General features: G+C 52.4%; 2 protein-coding genes across 8 annotated transcripts in view; one reads left to right on the top strand and one right to left on the bottom strand.

Annotated features, from left to right (window-relative positions):
* Window positions 1-6,104: 6,104 nt before the first annotated feature.
* On the top strand, window positions 6,105-20,621 carry EEF2KMT (eukaryotic elongation factor 2 lysine methyltransferase). 5 transcript variants are annotated; one of them, XM_063699980.1, is made up of 9 exons: window positions 6,232-6,278; window positions 6,757-7,605; window positions 9,373-9,435; window positions 11,325-11,405; window positions 12,993-13,094; window positions 14,323-14,456; window positions 14,539-14,804; window positions 15,632-15,781; window positions 19,189-19,580. In XM_063699980.1, exons 2-9 carry the CDS (start codon window positions 7,147-7,149, stop codon window positions 19,287-19,289), a joined length of 1,356 nt encoding a protein of 451 aa, XP_063556050.1. In that variant the 5' UTR covers window positions 6,232-6,278; window positions 6,757-7,146; the 3' UTR covers window positions 19,290-19,580. The 5 variants fall into 5 exon arrangements, with proteins under 5 accessions (XP_063556051.1, XP_063556050.1, XP_063556053.1 ...); XM_031002584.3 differs by having other exon boundaries at window positions 6,243-6,278; window positions 6,757-7,242; XM_063699981.1 differs by lacking the exon at window positions 12,993-13,094 and having other exon boundaries at window positions 6,105-6,278.
* Window positions 19,314-20,818, bottom strand: part of ALG1 (ALG1 chitobiosyldiphosphodolichol beta-mannosyltransferase) — a 50,741-nt gene continuing 49,236 nt past the window's right edge. For 2 of the 3 annotated variants that reach the window (XM_063699979.1, XM_055365249.2), the window contains exon 12: window positions 19,527-20,171. In XM_063699979.1, coding sequence (XP_063556049.1) covers window positions 20,040-20,171 — 132 coding nt within the window. In that variant the 3' untranslated portion in view covers window positions 19,527-20,039. Of the gene's footprint in view, window positions 20,172-20,818 lie in introns of all 3 variants that reach the window. The other variant, XM_031002581.3, reaches the window with a different exon arrangement.

The raw sequence follows: 20,818 nt of genomic DNA, 5'->3' as shown, positions 1-20,818 counted from the left end.
CTGAGGTAGAAAAGAATCAAAAAGGGGTCTCATGGTGGGGAGGAGGGAATTCAAGCAGAACAATCCTGTTTCCCAGCAGCTTTGGAGCCCCAAGAACAAGATGCCAACAGCTCCAAACAGATAGCACGGGAGGTAGAGAATCCCTCGACCTGCTGGTAACATTTTACATAGTGCCTTTTAGGCAAAGGGAAGGTGCTCTATAGAGAAAGTCGGGCTGTAATCCTTCCGGTCCTAAGGAAATCACTGTGTACGGTCTGCCCCCAAGATGCCCCTTCCAGATATAGAAATCAGCCCTCCTTCAACAGCACAGAAAGCTGTTCATAGGGGAGGAGCAAAACCCTGCTGTTCCCTCGATGCTGAAAAAAGGAGAGGGGAGAGTCTGAAACAAGACTGCAAATTCTCAAGACTTCAAACCCCTTCAATCTGGGTGATACAAAGGAAGAATAAAATCATCTCAGAATTTGCTGTTGCCTTCTTTTGAGGGTTGTTTACAAACACTGGCTATCTTTCCTTTTGCCAGGAGAGACTTGGATACTGTCCAGTGATCTAACGAGCACTTAAAGCAATTACATGCAAAAAGGAGTAATGGGCTGGGCACAGTGGCTCATACTTGTAATCCCAGGACTTTGGGAGGACGAGGAAGGAAGATCACTTGGGGCCAGGAGCTTGAGACCAGCCTGGGCAACATAGTGAGACCCTGTCTCTACAATAAATTAGCTGGGTGTAGTGTCACATGCCTGTAGTCCCAGCTACTGGGGAGGCTGAGGCGGGAAGATCGCTGGAACCCAGGAGTTTGAGGCTGCAGTAAGCTGTGATTGTGCTACGGCACTCCGATTCCTGCCTTAAAAAAAAAAAAAGGAAAAGAGGGGAGGGCTGGGGTGATATACATCCTTTCTCTTCTTGTAAGCCACTGCCCATGATCTCCTTGTGAGCATACAGAAAGCAGTCCCTTTTATAGAAGACTAATTAAATGAATGACCAATTCACCAAATTATGGAGGATTTTTCTTCTTTTTAAGTTTTGGAGTTTTGCTACAACTATTTTGTAGCCCCTCCCCTGTCCCACATCCCACTGGGAGCCTGGGATAAGCTGCGTCTGACTGTCAGTTACTGATAAGCAGGACATCCCACAAACAGATTTTCAGCGAATTGGCTTTCAGCAAATTGATCATTTGGCAAAGTGGTCATTAGGCAAATGGATCATTTGGCGAAGAGGTCATTTAGTAAATCAGCTTTCAACGACTTGCCCTATGAGATTTCTCTAGAGTGAGCATTTTCTTGGGTTAAATGTACATTTCATTTCCATAATGAATACTCACTAGCGGCTAGATGGGAAACTTCCCAGGAAACCAGGAGCAGCCAGAAGAGCCTCTTAATAATCAGGCAATTAAAAACCCTCTGGTTTCTTAACAGGAGCGGAGGTACAGACGGCATCTGCTCTGCAAGGTGCAGTGATCGGGCTCAGCATTGTCACAGGAGCTCTTGCGGTTCTGTTTGTTGCTAGTGTGACACACACAGCCATTCGTCGGAAAAAGGACTGAGTGGTCTTTGGGTCTCCCGTAGTTGATCATCATATGTCGTGAGAACCCATGACAACTCCTTGCCACATGCCATGGGAGGTCCAGCACTCCAAGAACCCAGCAGCCAGGGCCGGCTTCATGGGCTTGCAACCTGGACAGTCCCACAGGGACACAGAAGAGTCCCCACTGTGGTTTAATAATCTGCCATCACCATCTTGAAATTCTTTATTTTTTAACAAGGGTGGCCAGGGATAGTGGCTCATGCCTGTAATCCTAGCACTTTGGGAGGCCAAGGCAGGCAGATGGCTTGAGCCCAAGGAGTTTGAGACCAGCCTGGGCAACACAGCAAGACCCCATCTCTACAAAAAATACAAAAATTAGCCAAGCGTGTAGTCCCAGCTACTTGGAGGCTGAGATGGGAAAATTACCTGAGCCCAGGGAGGTCGAGGCTGCAGGAGCTGAGATTGTACCACTGCACTCCAGCCTGGATGACACAGCGGATTCTTGTCTAAAAAAATAACCACAAGGCCGGTGGCTCATGCCTGTAATCCCAGCACTTTGGGAGGCTGAGGCAGGCGGATCACTTGAGGTCAGGATTTTGAGACCAGCCGGCCAACATGGTGAAACCCCATCTCTACTAAAAATAGAAAAATTAGCTGGACAAGGTGGCGCATGCCTGTAATCCCAGCTACTCAGGAGGCTGAGGCAGGAGAATAGCTTGAACCTGGGAGGAGAAGGTTGCAGAGAGCCAAGGTCGCGCCATTGTACTCTGGCCTGGGGCACAAGAGTGAAACTCCATCTCCAAAAAAAAAAACACCACCACAACAACAAGGGCCCCGCATATGGCTGAAAACAACAGAAATGTATTGTCTCGCAGGCCTGGATGCTAGAAGCCCAAAATCAAGGTGTCGGCCGGGCTTCGCTTCTTCTGAAACATGTAAGAGAGAATACTTCCTTGCCTCTTCTGGCTTCTGGTGGCCGCTGGCAATGCTTGGTGTTCCTTGTAGATGCATCGCTCCAATCTCCTCCCTCATCACATGGCTGCCTTCTCCCTGTGTCTCTGTCTTCACCTGACATTCTCCTCTTTTATTTTATTTTTTTGAGATGGAGTTTCCCTCTGTCATCCAGGCTGAAGTGCACTGGCACAATCTTGGCTCACTGTAACCTCCGCCTCCTAGGTTCCGGTGATTCTCCCGCCTCAGCCTCCTGAGTAGCTGGGATTACAGGCGCCCACCACCACGCAGTGCTAATTTTGTGTTTTTAGTAGAGATGGAGTTTCACCATGTTGGCCAGGCTGGTCTCGATCTGACCTCAAGTGATCCGCCCGCCTCACCCTCCCACAGTGTGCTGAGATTACAGGCATGAGCCACCATGCCCGGCCCTCATTCTCTCCTTTTATAAGGACACCAGTCGTTGCATCTGCCTCCTCACCAGCAGCCCCCAATCCAGTATGACTCATCATTACTTGATTACACCTAGAAAGACCCTATTTCCAAATAAGGTCACATTCCTGGGTACGGAGGATTAAGATTTCCAATTTATTTCCTGACTCAATTTTTTTTTGAGTCAGGGCCTCACCCTATCACCCAGGCTGGAGTACAGTTATGTGATTATAGCTCACTGCAGCCTCAAACTCCTGGGCTCAAGGGATCCCCTGACCTCAGCGTTCCAAGTGGCTGAGACTACAGGTGCACACAACTATGCCCAACTAATTTTTTTTTTTGGTACAGATTAGGTCTCACTCTGTTGACCAGGTTGTTCTCCTGACCTCAAGCGATCCTCTTGCCTTGGCCTCCCAAAGCACTGGGATTACAGGCGTTATCCCGTGCCTAGCACTCTTTCTCCATCTCAATCATTATATCATTAGCCTGAGCTGCCCATATTCCTTATTCTGCCCATCCCTGACCAATCTCCTCCATTAACATAACTTCCATCTCAATATCATGGGGCCTGCTGGGCACTGCAAACAGCCTAAGGAAAGTGGAAACTTTACTTAACCTTCAATTCTATTACAAAGTCCACATTGAACGTAATTTATATTTGAACTATAAAATTTTCTGTAAGTTGAAACATGACCTATAAAGGTCTCTTCACCCTGAAGCAACGTTTTAGAAAGAAATCAATTGGTCCTTTTCTGCAGAAACCATTAACCATATGAGACATAAAGGAAAAACTTCAATGTACTGATTGAACTTCCATGCCCATAGCTTACTTTCTAAAAGGCAACCATTCCATACTGTTAAACTGCCTTAGGTTGTTATTACTGTTATTAAAGAGACCCTCAAAGCCAGAAGTTGAATCTCAACTGTAGTTCTTGCACGTACACACACACTCTTGCAACTGAAACCACTCAGATTGTCCTAATGCTGTTCCCCATAGCAACACCACCTGGAATTTTACATTTGGTTTTAAGCATCAGTCCTAATCTCCACTTGCACCCAAACACACCACACCTGCGAGAGCCACGTGACATTAAAAAAATCCCTTCAGTGAGGCCAGGCATGGTGGCTCACGCCTGTAATCCCAGCTCTTTGGGAGGCCAAGGCAGATGGATCATGGTGTCAAGAGATTGAGACCATCCTGGCCAACATGGTGAAACCCTGTCTCTACTAAAAATACAAAAATTAGCTGGACGTGGTGACGCGTGCCTGTAGTCCCAGCTACTCGGGAGGCTGAGGCAGGAGAATCACTTCAGCCAGGGAGGCAGAGGTTGCAGTGAGCTGAGATCGTGCCACTGCACTCCAGCCTGGCAACAGAGGGAGACTGTCTGAAACAAAAAAATCCCTTCAGTGCCTTGATCCTTCCAGATTCAGATCCAAGAGAGATGACATTTGTCCCTCACCAGAGACTGCACACCAAGATAAAGATTTCTTCTGGCCACGCACAGTGGCTCACGCCTGTAATCTCAGCACTTTGAGAGGCAGAGGTGGGTGTATCACCTGCGGTCAGGAATTTGAGACCAGCCTCGCCAACGTGTTCAAACCCTGTTTCTACTAAAAATACAAAAATGGCCCGGCATGGTGGCTCACGACTGTAATCCCAGCTACTCGGGAGGCTGAGGCAGAAGAATCGCTTGAACCCGGGAGGTGGAGGTTGCAGTGAGCCGAGATCACGCCATTGCACTCCAGCCTGGCCAACAAGAGAGTGAAACTCCATCTCCAAAAAAAAAAAAAAGAAAGAAAAAAAGATTTCTTCTGTGTGGTGGCTCAGCTCTGTGGTCCGCTAGCGTCCTTCCTCAATCCGCTTCCAATCTATGGACTCAGAAAAGACTGAACCAACCTATATTTATTAATATTTTAGTATAACATACTACAGTGTTACTATGGCATTGACCGTATATGCCCTTTTGCTCCTTGGAGGAAATACAATTAATAGCTATTATGTGAGTTAATAAAATAAGCCCAGGATTTATGAGTATAACTAACCTGTTCTCATTGGTTTTCCTTGTCTCCTGCAGGCAGAGAGCTGATCAAAACAGCAAAAGCAAAGCAGTGCCCCTGGCCCAGTTCTGAAGCCAACCTTCCTTATCACCCAGTCCCATCCCTGGTTAGGACTTGCTGTGGATTCTCAGGTGACTCCATCTCAGGATACAGGGACTGAGAGGGTGTATGCAACATCTCAGACCCAGAAACTGTTGATTCTGTCTAAAAACACAGCTATAACCTCATCCCACCCTCTTGATTTAAATAAAAGTGTTTGGGGGAATAAAAGATGAACCTTTTTTTTTTTCTTTGTCAGATCTTGCGCTCATTTGGTTCTGGTGGGGAACAACAGCTATGAGAGAACAAGTGTATTCAATTAGAATTAATTCCCCTCTCTTATTCTCATAGCTGAGCAGGGCTCAAGTGCCTCTCATCTGAAAGAGGTAATAAGATTTAATCTGTCTCATCTACCTTCTACAAGTATGCTTAACAAATTAGCTCTCGGGACTCTTCCAAATGGAGTTTTATGAGGCATTTGCTAAGGTAAACATTTTAGACTTTGAACACAGTTCAGATTTCAGGGGCAGTACTGAAATCTGAACTGTGTTGCTAACTGCCCTGCCTTTCAACTCAAGACACGATAACTTTGAACTAAATTAATTATATTTTTGTTGTTTTCCACTCTGTCCCCACGTCTATATCACCACCACCCCCAATCCCACCCCGCAGGAGCTAACTCCTCCTTCCTATTCTTGCAAGATCAAAACTCCTGCAAGCCCTGCTAGCTCTGCCTGCTCACCTTCGTGGCAGATATCGCTATTGTACTTTTATACTCATTTGTGTGATAAATACTTCAATGTCCACTTCTTCCACGAGCCCCTGAGCCCCTGGAGGGCCTGGACCACACCTAGTTTTTCTCACCGTTACATCTCCCTTGTCAGGCACATGGTAGGTGCTTAATCAGTATTTGGTGAACGAATGGCTTGTTTGGTGACAGTCCAAAGGCTGGGGGACAGAAGGAAAGCTCCCTCCTATCGGGCCCCAGACGGGTGGTGCCGATGGAGAGGAGGCTAGGATAACGCCTCCAGGACGGAAACGCGCACCCGTAAGGCCCCTGCCAAAAAGACTTTCCTGAAGGCGGAGGAACTGCGAGAGTGCCTACGTTGGCCCAAGGCCTGACCCGACGATCCCGGGGACCCTTGCCCTAACCGGACCCGCCTCCCGGTCCCCAAACCCGGACTTGGCCCCGCCCGAAGCTCCGGATCCTGGGGCCCACCCCTGCCCCCGCGTGGGCAGACCGTGGCCTCGCTCCTGGGCCTGCCTCAAACCCTCCGCAGGTAACGCCTCCCGAACTTGAGCCACATTCCGATCCCCTCCTCAAACCCCTCTCCGTTTCCCACACTCTGGACCCCTCCCTCAGTCTCGGCCCCGCCTCAAGCCCAGCTAGGTCTCGGGCCATGAGCCCAGCCCCAACCGGCCTCCCAGTCCCTGGGTCCCTCCCGACACCGGTCCCCTCCCTAAGCTCCGCCTCCCAGGGCCCGCCTCCTGAGCGCAGCCCGCAGCCCAGACTCGGCCCCGCCTCCCGGACCCTGGGCCCCTCCCCACGTCGGCCCGTCCTAAGCTCCGCCTCCCAGAGTCCGAGCAGCGCCTGGCCATGTGCTACGACATAGTCAACGCCCCGCCCCGGCCCCGCCTCCTGAGCTCTTCTCTGGGTCTGGCCTTAGCGCCGCCCTAAGACCTGTCTCCTGGGCTCTGCTCCGAGTCCGGCCTCCTGAAACCAATGCCGTTTATCCACGCCCTAATGCCCGCCTCCAGGACTTTTATCCTGCCCCCACGCAAAGCCCCGCCTCCAGGACGCCACCAACCTGGACGCTTCCGAAGCCCAGCTTCCAGGATCGCCCTATTCTGGCCCCGCCCCAGGATCCGCCAACCTGGACTCTCCCGAGGACCCGCCCCGAGGACGCTTATCCTGGCCTTACCCCAGGCCTCGTCCTCATGACGCTAATCCTGGGCCCACCCCAGGCCCCGCCCTCATAACGCTCATCCTGGCCCCGCCCTAGAATCCGCCCCCACACGCTCTTCCTGACCCTACCCCCGGGCCTCGCCCCCTCTGTGCCCCCGCGCACTACCCTGGGCCCGCCCCCTCTTCAGTCCAGGCCCGGCTTCCGCCCGGTCTCCCGGCAACACTGCGGCCCCGCCCACGTCATGGCGCCCGAGGAGAACGCGGGGACCGAACTCTTGCTGCAGAGTTTCGAGCGCCGCTTCCTGGCGGCGCGCACACTGCGCTCCTTCCCCTGGCAGGTGGGCGGCGGGGCGAGCGGAGAGGCCCGCGGGGCTCGCGGGAGTCCAGGGGCAGACGGGACGGGTCTCCGTGCTAAGCCTCCGGCGCTCCCGCCACATGAGTTCCTGGGCTCCCGCAGGTCAGGGCCGCGCGACCCGGTCCCCGTCCCTGGGGCCTGGCCAGAGTCGCTCGCACCCCTCCTGCCCCTCGAGCTGGCGGGGGAAGCTGGGGGCGTCTCCACAGCCTTGGGGGGTAGACGCGTGCTCGGTGTAGGGTACAGTTCACGATCATTTTCACGACTTTTTAAAGGCAGTAATCGTTCTGGTCATTGGGACACAGCTGCCCTCGCCCATTCTAAAAAGTCAGCGCCCTCAGGACCGCAGGTAACCACGTCCTCCTGAGCGCGGTGACCAGGTCACAGGCTGTCCCTCGTGCCTCAGTATTCTCATCTGTATGTCGAGAACTGCACAGAATCGGCTCATGCTCTGAGGCTGTCACGCCTGTGATGGAAGAGACAGAGAAGGGGGTGGCCTCTCCTCGCCCTGGGGACCTGCCATTCTCAGCACAGGCGCATGACAGGCAGCAGCCTCCCTTCTGCCTGCAGAGGGGCTTAATGCACCCCTCCCCATTTGTAATTCATGTGCGGTGAGCTCACTGGGATGAGTGAGTTTGGATAGATATTCCTCCCTGGGTCTGCCCCATTTTATGGGGTGTTGCTTAATCATTTGCGTTCTTCCATTGACATAAAATATTTGCACTCAGAGATCATTTCTGGTCAGGAGAAATTTGTGCATTTTTAACCCAAAATAGAAACCTTCATAAAAGCATCACAGGTCTCCATTCAGTATTGACTATAATTGTTCACATGCCCACGCTGAATGCTAAGTCGGGCCCACCCTCAACACCCACGAGGTGGGTACTATTATTATCACTCACATTTGACCAGAGGGATTGTTTGATTAGGGTGCAGTGGTTGAGAGTTCAGACCCAGGAGACAGCCTGCCTGCTTCCAATCCTGGTCCAACCCCTGGCCCTGTGTGACCTAGGGCAAGTGACTGCATCTCTCTGTGCTGTTGTTTTCTTATTAATAAAATGGGGGACATAATGATACCTACCTCTTAGGGTTGTTGTCAGGGTTGAGTACAAAAGCCTGTGGATCAGTGCCTGGCTCATGGTAAACACATGTCGGTGTTAGCTAGTGTTTTTATTCAGTCTCAAAATGTTTAATAAATGCCTTCCGTGAGCCAGACACCATGGATCAGCAGTACCCATGACAGATGAGGCTCTGCTTGCATGGGAGAGCCAGAAAATAAATAAACAAGAAAAGACCAGATGACAGTGGCTTTAAAGCCAATAAAACAGGGAAATGGTGAATGGAGCAACTGGGGAGAAGAGTCACCAAAGTCAGGGAATCAGGGAAGCCTTCCCCAAAGAGGTGGCATTTGAACTGGGGCCTGAATGGTGAAGCAGCCAGCCATGGGAAGGGCTTGGGGAACAGGATATGCAAAGGCCCTGTGGTGGAAACAAGCCAGCTGTGGTTGAGGAACAACAGCAAGGCAGCCAGTGTGGCTGGAGTGGAGTGAGCAGGGTGGGCCAGGGGTGAGGGAGAACAGGCCAGAGAGAGGGATTAGGACCAGGTCTTGAAGGGCCTTTTATGGCATGGAGGGAGCTCTGAAGCAATGAAGTGCCTTGCCCTGTGTCACATACCAGCCGAGAAAGTCTGCCTAACTCGGGAGCCAAAGCTCACTGCTGGGCTTGAGGCCCCTGTAAGAGGACAATGTAACTCAGGCTGGTATGGGCACACTCTGCATTTCCACTTAAACTCAGATGGCAAGCCCATCAAACCTTGGTGCCATGGCTGCCCTGGTAATTCCTGGCTGACCAGTGCAACCAGGGAGCTGGCCCATGACCCCGGTGACCGCTAAGTAGCCAGGACTAATGCGGCCAAGATTCAGCCTTCTTCCTGTGACTCATCCAGGTGCACCCTGTGACATCTGAAGGTCAGGCTTTCAGCCGCTGTGGCTTCCACTTTGAACTGGCTCCACGTCCCCAGGGAGGGATCACACAGCACTTTGCCAACACATTCTATTGCGTGTTTTAATGTTCCTGTGAATGCGCCCTTGAGATTTCTCTCTCTCCCCTCCACACAGAGCTTAGAAGCAAAGTTAAGAGACTCATCAGATTCTGAGCTGCTGCGGGATATTTTGCAGAAGGTAAGAATCCCAGAGTCCCTGGGACTCATGACCCTGCCTCCTGAATCTCTCCATAAGACCTGAGAGAAGAAGCACAGGTGTGCTTGTACCCTTTAAAAACACCCCTGTTCAAAGAACAAAACCATTGAGTCAGCACTGCAGGTGGATGTCGGCACCTCCGACAGCTCCAGCGCTTTCGTTTTCTATTTAAGACTTAGACAAAGACTTCAGAATATACAAAAATCTGCATGAGAGGGGGGAATCTAGGGAATGTTTTTTAAACCATCCACAGCAAAAACAGAGATGAAGATGCAAAACAGCTTCTAGCATTTGGTTGATGCTCAGAGACTTTCTTTTTTGCATTCATGAGGCCTGTCCTGCCCACTCCTGTCTCTTCTAGACCTAAATGGGCCCTTGCTTTGCCCAGGGTGGGGTTTGGACTCAAATGCATCTGCATGCAGGTGAGAGGCAGGATCACCACCCGGCCCAGCCACAGCCTGACCTTGGCCTTGAGGGCCAAGTGCAGATCACCCTGCATCCTGGGTCTTCACCTTCGAAGGGCCATGAGCCCTTCTGAAAAGACAAAGCAATAGACTCCCTCCCAGAAAGAAGTGCACCAGAAGAATACATTTTCCATACAAACTCGGGAGGCAGACATCCTCCACCCCCACCCACCCAGCCAATCCTAGGAGCCCCAGTGAAGAATTCCTGTGCTAGAGGTGAACCAAGATTATCCACGTGGAAAAGATGCAGCCACAGCAGGGAAGACTTTTGGGGCAATACAGGTCAGGGCTTCGAGCATGGAGATACCTGAAGTTATCTCGCACCCTGCTCTGAGTTTCAGCCCGAGCCTCACTCTCGTAGGTGGTGAAGCATGAAATGTAGGGAGAGCTGCTTTAAAACCCAGCACAAGGCTGGGTGCACTGGCTCACACCTGTAATCCCAGGACTTTGGGAGGCTGAGGTGGATGGATCACCTAAGGTCAGGAGTTCAAGACCAGCCTAGCCAACATGGCAAAAACCCATCTCTACTAAAAATACAAAAATTAGCTGGGCGTGGTGGTGCACACCTATAGTCCCAGCTACTCAGGAGGCTGAGGCAGGAGAATCGCTTGAACCCAGGAGGCAGAGGCTGCAGTGAGCCAAGATCGGGCCACTGCACTCCAGCCTGGGCAACAGAGCAAGACTCTGTGTCACAATAAATGAAAAACCAGCACCAGCCTGAAGAGCCTGTGTATTGCGTGGGGTACTTTGCTGCCCTTGGGCAGAATCTGCATCCCTCCCAGCCAGCAGGCGCTGTGGACCGTCTCCTCCCTCTCCCTCCAGGCTCCTGTTTTCCCACCATCCCCACTCCTGCTGCACCAGTCCCTCTGCCCTCCTTTCCAAGTGCCGGGCTGTGGCCACCTCAGAGCTTGCACCAGCTGTTCCCACTGCCTAGAACTTGCTTGTCCTGCATTTGGCTTCTTTGGGCTTTAGCTGGAGTGTCACCCTGAGCGTCCCCTCCCCTCCATCCTGTCCCCAGGGACACACGCTCCAAGAAAGCAGTTGCCGAGTGGGCCTTCCCGCCTCTTCCATAGAGCCAGACCGTTGGCAACTGTATTTACTGCAAACCCTGGTTTACACTGGCTCCCCTGGGAGGGAGGTGGTTTGGGCCCACATGCCCTGTGTTCCTGCTCAGAATGGGCGTTAGAAATGCTGCCATAGCCTGTGCCACTGCAGTGGAAGCATTTTTAGGAAACAGCTTATATCTTAAGACAAACTTCAGATGTGTGGGGCCAGAATGCTCTGTCCATCTACATCTTTGCTGAGGGATCGGGTAGCCTGGAGTTTGCCCTCTGCTGTGTTGGCTTGAAGCTCATAGGAGACTTAAGACGGGCTCTCGAGCAACCAACGTTATGTCCTTTGCCGTAGACTGTGAAGCATCCTGTGTGTGTGAAGCACCCGCCGTCCATCAAATATGCCCGGTGCTTTCTCTCAGAACTCATCAAAAAGGTCAGTTATGGGCAGTGTCCGCCTGGTAGCCAGACAGCATAGCAACCTGCGTGCTGCAGCCCCCGTCCTTCCCAGGCCCTGGGCCTGCTTTCCAAACCCCAGCATGGCAGGGGCCTCCCCAGGCAACTGGCTGCAGCCACGTGTGACCCATGGGAGACAGTGCAGGGCGGGAAGAAGGGGAGGCCAGTGTCTCTCCCTCACTCTGCCTCCTGGGGTTTCCACAGCAGCTGCTTCTCTGGGGCCCCAGCTCCTAGCATGTGGATTCTCATTCCTACCAGGCTGGCCCAGCCCACAGCACTGGAACCCTCACCCGCACCCTCTGTCCTGCCCGCCGAAGGGTTTGGAGTTTCCTGCTCTTGTCCATCTCTGGGTTGCTCCACTGGCCCCTGTTGGAAGTTTAGCTCTTGCCATACCTTCGGAACTAGTTCCTCTGGTGAATTCTCTGCATTGATCCTGCTGGAATGAGCTCTTCCCTGACTGATACAAGATGGATTTTATTTTTTACTTATTTATTTATTTTTTTGAGACAGAGTCTCACTGTGTTGCCCAGGCTGGATTACCGTGGCACAATCTCAGCTCCCTGAAACCTCTGCCTCCTGGGTTCAAGCAACTGTCATGCCAGCCTCCTAAGAAGCTGGGACTACAGGCATACGCCACCATGCCTGGCTAATTTTTGTATTTTTAATAGAGTTTCACCATGGTGGCCAGGCTGGTCTCGAACTCCTGACCTCAGGTGATCCGCCTGCCTCGGCCTCCCAAAGTGCTGGGATTACAGGCATGAGCCACCGCACGTGGCCTAGGATGGATTTTAAAGATGGGCCCGAACATGCAGGGTTTGACATGAGAATGTCGAGAGGCCGTTCCTCAGTAGGCAGTAGCAGACCTGCTGAGTGAAAGGGCCACACTTTTAGCAAATAAACAATCCCCTGCTTCTCCAATACCTGCTTTCTCCCTAGTCCTCCCCAAAAGCGTGCATCTGTGGTCACCAGCAGGTCTGCCCTGTGCCACCAGGAGAGGGCAGCAGTCACCCAGTGTACCCTGCTGCTGCCCTGTGAATCGTAGGACAGGGCCAGCTGTGGAGAAGTGGCCTGCTGACAGCCACAGCCTGCAGCATGGGCCGCCCTTACACTTCTGCCTGGGCTCACTTAAAAGCACCTTTTGTTTTCCTCCTCTCTGTGTTTGATCCAAACACAGAGCTCTCTGTCATGGTCACGTGGCAGCTCTCACGGAATCCTTGTCTCCTGCCCTAGACTACACCTAACCCTACCCTCTCAACACCTCTGGTTCAAGGCCCTCCCATCCAGGTTTCCCTACCAAGTGAATTTTTTTTTTTTAGAGACAAGGTCTCTGTTGCCCAGGCTGTCCTCGAACTCCTGGACTCAAGCGGTCCTCCCATGTCAGCCTCTAGAGTAGCTGGGACTATTCGGCACACACCACCACACCCAACGAAGTGAATATTTTATATGGCAGCTGGCCGGTATTACACCATTCCATCCCAAATCTCCCCTCCAAACTTGGTGAAAATCATCTGGCCATTTTTACAGATTAGAACGAAAGCAAACAAGCTCTCACTCTGTCTGCCCCCAGCACGAGGCTGTCCACACAGAGCCTTTGGACGAGCTGTACGAAGCGCTGGCGGAGACCCTGATGGCCAAGGAGTCCACCCAGGGCCACCGGAGCTATTTGCTGGTATGAGAAGGGCACCCTCCTCCCCCTCACAGCCCAGATACCCTTCCTGCACAGACAAAGTGAAAACGTGGGTGTGGGTTCAAATCCTGACTCACCCATTCTGCAGTCTTAGACATGAGGTCCGTCAACCTTCTTTAGCCTCAGTTTCCCTGTCTGTAAATCAGGCACTTCAACAACAACAGCATGTCTCGTGGAGTTGTTGGGCATTTGTCCAATGGGTGACACACACTACCTGCTTCACAAGGACCTGGTGCCCAGTCCTCAAAGAATACTTGATAGGGCTGGGCATGGTGGCTCACGCCTGTAATCCCAGCACTTTGGGAGGCCGAAGTGGTTGCATCTGAGGTCAGCAGTTCGAGACCAACCTGGCCAATATGGTGAAACCCTGTCTCTACTAAAAATACAAAAATCAGGCCGGGCGTGGTGGCTCATGCCTGTAATCCCAGCACTTTGGGAGGCTGAGGCAGGGGGATCACCTGAGGTCAGGAGTTTGAGACCAGCCTGGCCAACATGGTGAAACTCCATCTTTACTAAAAATATAAAAATTAGCGGGGTGTGGTAGTGGGTGCCTGTAATCCCAGCTACTCGGGAGGCTGAGGCAGGAGAATCTCTTGAACCCAGGAGGTGGAGGTTATAGTGAGCCAAGATCGCACTATTGCACTCCAGCCTCAGCAACGAGAGCGAATCTCTGTCTCAAAAAAAAGTACAAAAATTAGCCGGACATGGTGGCACACGCCTGTAGTCGCAGCTACTTGGGCGGCTGAGGCAGGAGAATTGCTTGAACCCAGGAGGCAGAGGTTGCAGTGAGCCAAGATCGTGCCACTGACTCCAGCCTGGGTGACAGAGCTCAAAAAAAAATAAGATAAAACATAGATACAGAAAACCACAAAGGAAAAACAGCATACTGAATCATCACAAGGCAGCCACCCCTTCATAGCCACACCTCTCCCCTGGCCACCACTGACGTGTTCCATCGCCAGAATTCCGTTGTCTCAGGAATGTGGGATGAATGGAATCCTGTGTGGCCTGAGATGAGTGTCTTTCATGCCTCGTGACACCTTTGAGGCCTGTGAAAGCTGTTGGCATGCCAACAGTTAGCTGCTTCTCATTGCTGAGTGGCGATTGGTCCTGTCATGGTTTATTCAGCCATGTGGTGAATGGCTACTTGTCTTCTAAGCCACTTGCCTTCTGATCGCTGGACTGACTCTCTCGCTCTCTCTTGGTGCAGCCCTCGGGAGGCTCGGTCACACTCTCCGAGAGCACAGCCATCATCTCCCACGGTACCACAGGCCTGGTCACATGGGACGCCGCCCTCTACCTTGCAGAATGGGCCATCGAGAACCCAGCAGCCTTCACTAACAGGTGACCTCGGGGCGCAGGGCAGGGCACCGAGGCAGGCTTACCCTGGTGCAGTTGCAGACACGGTCCCCTTTCCTCCCGCCAGGACTGTCCTAGAGCTTGGCAGTGGTGCTGGCCTCACAGGCCTGGCCATCTGCAAGATGTGCCACCCCCGGGCATACATCTTCAGCGACTGTCACAGCCGGGTCCTTGAGCAGCTCCGAGGGAATGTCCTTCTCAATGGCCTCTCATTAGAGGCAGACATCACTGCCAACTTAGACAGCCCCAGGGTGACAGTGGCCCAGCTGGACTGGGACGTCGTGACGGTCCATCAGCTCTCTGCCTGCCAGCCAGATGTTGTCATTGCAGCAGGTAATGCCCAGCCCCGGGCACCCTGTGCAGGCGGTGTCCTTGCAGCTCTATCCAGCTCTTGGCTCTGGGAAAAGGGAACAATGTACGCTGTCGGGCATGGACATGATGGGGCTTCCAGAAGAGTTACTCTGGGCCTCCAGGGTGACATCACAGGACAGGGGTGCCTCTTAAGGTGACCTTCAAGCCACAGCCCTCTTGTTGGAGACAGGCATACTCCCGTTCCAGTCGTCACCACATGGCTCTGTCCCAGAGCCATGCCCTGTGTCCTTCAGAGACCACAGGAGGAAAACAACCACTTCTGGAACGAGGACAGGGCCTTGAGAGAAGGTGGTGTTTGGCTGGGCCACCGAAAACCCCTCACCCCTGCCAGCACACTCAGTCCCCTCTCTGGTGGAACAGAGCTCTTGCCTGTGGTCCTGGGTCCCAGCCCTGAAACCCACAGGTCCAGCGGTGGCCAGGGACACAGGCCCACCCCTGCAAGCCAGCAGACCAATCGGCAGACACCTGAAACATGAAGTTCACAGCAGGGTCGGGCTTTGTGTCATTCAAAGCCCTCTAGATAGGCTGAGAACCAGAGCTGGTTTTTTAAGGAACACCAGTGAGTCTGGAGATTTTTTTCTTTTGCTTCGGTCTTTTGCAGCTTTCTCTACTAAAGGTTCTCCTTTTTCACCCAAGTAATTGCCTTTCCATCTAATGGCCCAAATGGTCAAATGGCATCTACTAGTCTCATATGACTGCTGCCTCTCCGGCCTCGCCCTGCTGCTGAGGTCAGCATGACCTGGAACTGTCCACTGATCCCTTTCAGTAACCTGAAGCTTTCACCATAGACGTGCTGTATTGCCCAGAAGCCATCGTGTCGCTGGTCGGGGTCCTGCGGAGGCTGGCTGCCTGCCGGGAGGACCAGCGGGCTCCTGAGGTCTACGTGGCCTTTACCATCCGCAACCCAGAGACGTGCCAGCTGTTCACCACCGAGCTAGGTGAGCCCCCACACCCACCCAGGCCTCCATGGTCCCCGAGCTGTCCCTGCAGGACGCCAGTGGAAGTGAAAGAACTGGGTGCCGGGGAAAAGCTAGGATGCCCCACACTCCCAAACCATGCAGGGAACTCGGGCAGAGGCCAGTGAGCAGGGTGGGCTTGGGGCATGGGGGGCTTGCGGCAGGAGGAGGGCAGCTCAGCACAGGGAGGGAGGGTCTGAGCCCAGCAGCCTTACTATGTGCTTCAGAGCAGGGTTCCCTAAGCCCTTGGGCCTCGGTTTCCTCATCTATAAAATGGAGGTGGCAGGAGGGGCATTCGGGGTCAGGGCTGGACACAGCTATGGCCTGCAGGACGCTGCAGCACAGGCTGTACAGGTGGATCCACCACGCCACTGTCCTGAGCACCCAGTCGGTGGAAGACGAGCAGGGTGACTGTAGAGAAGGGGAACTGGCCCCATAGTGGGCCAGCAACTGTCCTCAGACCTGACATTTGTCAGCCCCCAGCACCTGTGAGGGTGTGCTGTCATTGTCCCATCTCACCAACAAAGACACTAGGACACACGGAGGCCAAGAGACCCCCGAGCTCCCGCAGACTGCAGCCCGGCCACCTGGCTCTCGCGCCTCCACACTACACCCAAGCCCCCCAATGCCACCAGCCTTTGCCCCAGCTCCCCCTGAGCACAGCCCCTCCTGGCAGCCATGTGCGCAGATGCACACGCAGCAGCCTCTGCCTGCACACAGAGACACAGACAACCCAGTGCCTGCCCACGTGGGGCAGCCCGTTAACTACAGAGCCAACAAACAAGCCAGCATACGAAGATGTACTGGGTTCCACGACAGAGTCCCCCACAACCTTGCACAGGAGGCTGGCCGGGCGCGGGGCTCAGGCCTGTCATCCCAGCACTTTAGGAGGCTAAGGCAGGAGGACTACTTGACCCCAGGTGTTCAAGACCAACCTGGGCCACATAGTGGGACCCCATCTTCACAAAACATACAGAAGCTAGCCAGATGTGGTTGCACACGCCTATAGTCCCAGCTACTCAGGAGGCTGAGGTGGGAGGATGGCTTGAGCCCAGGAGGTGGAGGCTGCAGTGAGCCCTGATCTCACCACTGCACTCCAGCCTGGGCAACAGAGCAAGACCCTGTCTCAAAAAAGCAAAAAAGCAAAAAAAAAAAAAAAAAAAAAGGAAGTCTTTCTTCAGATACTTACGTGAAAAGAAACCTGCAGTATCTTTTAAGTGAAACAAACAGTGCCAAGCAGCACACATAGTATAAGCCCCCACCCACCTTATTTATTTATTTTTTTTGAGACAGAGTCTGGCTTTGTATTGCCCAGGCTGGAGTGCAGTGGTGCCATCTCGGCCCACTGCAACCTCCCACCTCCCAGGTTCAAGCTATCCTCCCATCTCAGCCTCCTGAGTAGCTGGGACTACAGGCACGTGCTACCACACCTGGCTAATTTTTGTATTGTTTGTAGAGTTGAGGTTTCGCCATGTTGGCCAGGCTGATCTTGAACTCCTGACCTCAAGTGATCTGCCGCCTCAGCCTCCCAAAGTGTTAGGAATACGGGCGTGAGCTACTGCGCCCAGCCCCATTTTTGTTTAAAAACTAATAATAATCACTCACACATGGTTATGACTACCTATATTCCCAACTACTCAGGAGGCTGACGCGGGAGGACGGCTTAAGCCCGGGAGTTTGTGGCCCCCTTGAGCAACATAGCAAGACTTCATCTCAAAACAAAATTATCACAATCATCATTTTCACATAAGTATACCTATAGGGGAAAACCTAGAATATACATATAGCAGGCTTGTCCAACCTGCGGCCCAACGCAATAGAATATATATAGCAGGCTTGTCCAACCTGTGGCCCAACACAAATCTGTAAACTTTCTTAAAACAATATGAGGTTTTTTTGTGATTTTTTTTCTTTTAGCTCATCAGGTATTGCTAGTGTTAGTGTATTTTATGTGTGGCCCAAGGCGATTCTTCTTCTTCCAGTGTGGCACAGGGAGGCCAAAAGATTGGACATCCCTGATATACACATTAACAGGTGCCATCCTTGGATGGCAGGATTATAGAGATTTCTACATATTCATGTCTGCACTACTTCATTTTTATAGATACGCATTTTCCACTTGTAACAAAAAACTGTGATTGAAAATCATCCCGGGTCACAGTGTCTCACGCCTGTAATCCCAACACTGTAAAAGGCTGAGGCTTTGGGAGGCTGAGGTGAGCAGATCACCTGAGGTCGAGTTCAAGACCAACCTGGCCAACACGGTGAAACACCATCTCTACTAAAAACACAAAAATTAGCCAGGCGTGGTGGTGCACGCCTATAATCAAAGCTACTCAGGAGACTGAGGCAGGAGAATCACTTGAACCTGGGAGGCGTTACAGTGAGCTGAGATTGCGCCACTGCACTCCAGCTTGGGGAACAGAGTACAACTTCGTCTAAAAAAAAATAATAAAAAGAGGCTGAGGCAGGAGCATCACTTGAGGCCATGCGTTCAGGACCCCATCTCTACAAAATAAAATTACTGGCATGGTGGCAGGCACCTGTTATCCCAGCTACTCAGGAAGTGGGAGGATTGCTAGAGCCCAGGAGTCGAGGCTGTAGTGAGCAATGACTGTGCCACTGCACTCCAGCCTGGGTGACAGAACAAGATCGTATCTCAAAACAAAAAAAAAGAATCATTCTGGCTAACGGCTCTTCAGACATCTGTGCTTATGAGAACAGCAGCCCCTTCTAAGCTGTGTGTGTGTGTGTGTGTGTTGTGTGCGGTGTTGGTTTTTTTTTTTTTTTGAGACGGAGTCTCACTGTCACTCAGGCTGGAGTGCAGTGGCACAATCTCAGCTCACTGCAACCTCCGCCTCCTGGGTTCAAGCAATTCTCCCACCTCAGCCTCCCAAGTAGCTGGGATTACAGGCACCCGCCATCATGCCTGGCTAATTTCTGTATTTTTGTAGAGATGGGGTTTCACCACGTTGGCCAGGCTGGTCTCGAACTCCTGACCTCAAGTGATCCGCCCGCCTTGGCCTCCCAAAGTGTTGGGATTACAGGCGTGAGCCACTGTGCCCGGCCGCTTTCTAAGCTTTGTGAAGAGTGGGTTGACTGTTCAGATCTCTGCTTCTGTCCCGCTGTGCCAAGTGCTGGGGCGGACACAGGCAGAGAGTGGACAGCAGCACGGTGCCTGCCGCTAGCCATTTCTGTGCAAAAGCAGATTTCCGGTCCCATCCTGGAGGCCAATTCTAGGCACCTGGGTGGGCCTGGGAACCTGTGAACCAAGTAAACTGACTTGGACACCCCCCACCCCGCCAGGCCTGTCCTAGCAGCCCCACACAATACGCTCATGTCCTGTCCCCAAACACCGCCATCCTCAAACACATGTGCTCTGTTTCCAGGCCGGGCCGGGATCAGATGGGAAGTGGAACCTCGTCATGACCAGAAACTATTTCCCTACGAAGAGCACTTGGAGATGGCAATGCTGAACCTCACACTGTAGGACTCACACACGACTCCAACGGGATTGTGAGAATCAAGTCACTCTCGTGGGAAGAATTTTTATATGGGAAAGCGGATAAAACTTTCATTGGACTGGAATGTTTGGAGAATGTTAATTTCCAAATCAGGAACCACAAACTGCCCTCTAATAAGACATCGGCTATCTAAGTGTGTGGGTGCCCCCTTTCTGCCGGCAGTTCTGGTTCTTAAGAAAATCACCATAAATCAGACATGAAAATTCTGGCACCAAAAATAGCATTTTCTTTGTGCAAATAAAAACGTGTGTATCAAGTATGATGTTCCCCCAACGTGGACACACTCGGTTCCTCACAAAGCCAAGCCCGCTGTAGCTGCCACATCCCTGGGCTTACGGTGCAGCAGGTGCTTTTTTCAAGACAGGAATCAAAATGTTAGGAACACGGCAGAAAGGGGACACCTGGAGACCAAACGCAGGATGAGGAGTTCTGCAGAGGTCACACGGAAGTCACAGAACAGTAATACGCTAGCAGGGGCATGAGGCGTGAAGAACAGAAGAAGAGAGGAAGCGTTTCCGAGCCTCCAGAGAAGAAATCAAGGCCAACCACAGCTTCCCGTGTCACAGAACCAATTCATTTACCAGGCGGTACCACTGCTGTCATTTCAGCTTCTGGCCACTGGGAGGTGCTGCTCGAAAGGGTTTGCCCTGAGACTCCGAGAAGAAGCTGCGGGAAGGACAGCAGGGGTCCTGGGGTTTTAGCCTCTGGCCCAGGAGCTATGTGTCCATAACCAAAGGGAGCACAGTCTGCACCCAGCTCTCATCCCATCGGAGCTGCTGCGACTCCCGCAGGTTCTTCCGGAACTGGTTTAGCTTGCCCGCAGGATCAGGAAAGTTTGAGAAAAGCATCTGCAAAAAAATAAAGAGCAGAGCTTACCTCATTGCCTGTCCCCACCCCATCCCAGGTCACCACCTGGCTGACCCCAGGTCCCCGACCCAACAACAACCCCTCCCAAGTCCCTAACTCCCTCACTTGGACTCGAGACCCTTCACACCCCAGCAGCGCTCCGCCTCCAACTTGACATCACACTTTCTGGAAACTTCCCCGCATGTCCCACTTTCCCACACTTGGTGCCCTGGAGCACCTCCCAGCCTCTACGTGCTGCACATTCCCCTGTGAGCACCCTCCTCTCGGCCTCTGGCCAACACAGTCCCACCCATCTGTGGGTAACAAGGGGGTGTCGGTGTTCTTTTCAGCCTTGCTAAACTGTCTGAATCAAGGATCACAAACTACAGCCTGCAGGCCAAATCCAGCCCACAGCCTGTGTTTGTAAATAAAGTTTTATTGGAACAAAGCCACACCCCTTAATCTACAGATGATCTGTGGCTTTCACACCCCAACAGAGTACCACGGTTCTGACAGAGACTGGGGGACCCAGTCTAAATGACTTCCGACCTGGACCTTTACTGAAAATCCTGCCAATCATTCTGTTGGCAAGAATGATGTATTACTTTTTGCAATAAGAAACAAGTAACCTTTGCAGAATTCCACCCAT

The sequence above is a fragment of the Gorilla gorilla genome, chromosome 18 (assembly GCF_029281585.2).
Source record: "Gorilla gorilla gorilla isolate KB3781 chromosome 18, NHGRI_mGorGor1-v2.1_pri, whole genome shotgun sequence".
NCBI lineage: Eukaryota > Metazoa > Chordata > Mammalia > Primates > Hominidae > Gorilla > Gorilla gorilla.
Note: the sequence above shows the minus strand (reverse complement) of the source record. Positions and strands in the feature narration are given on the sequence as shown.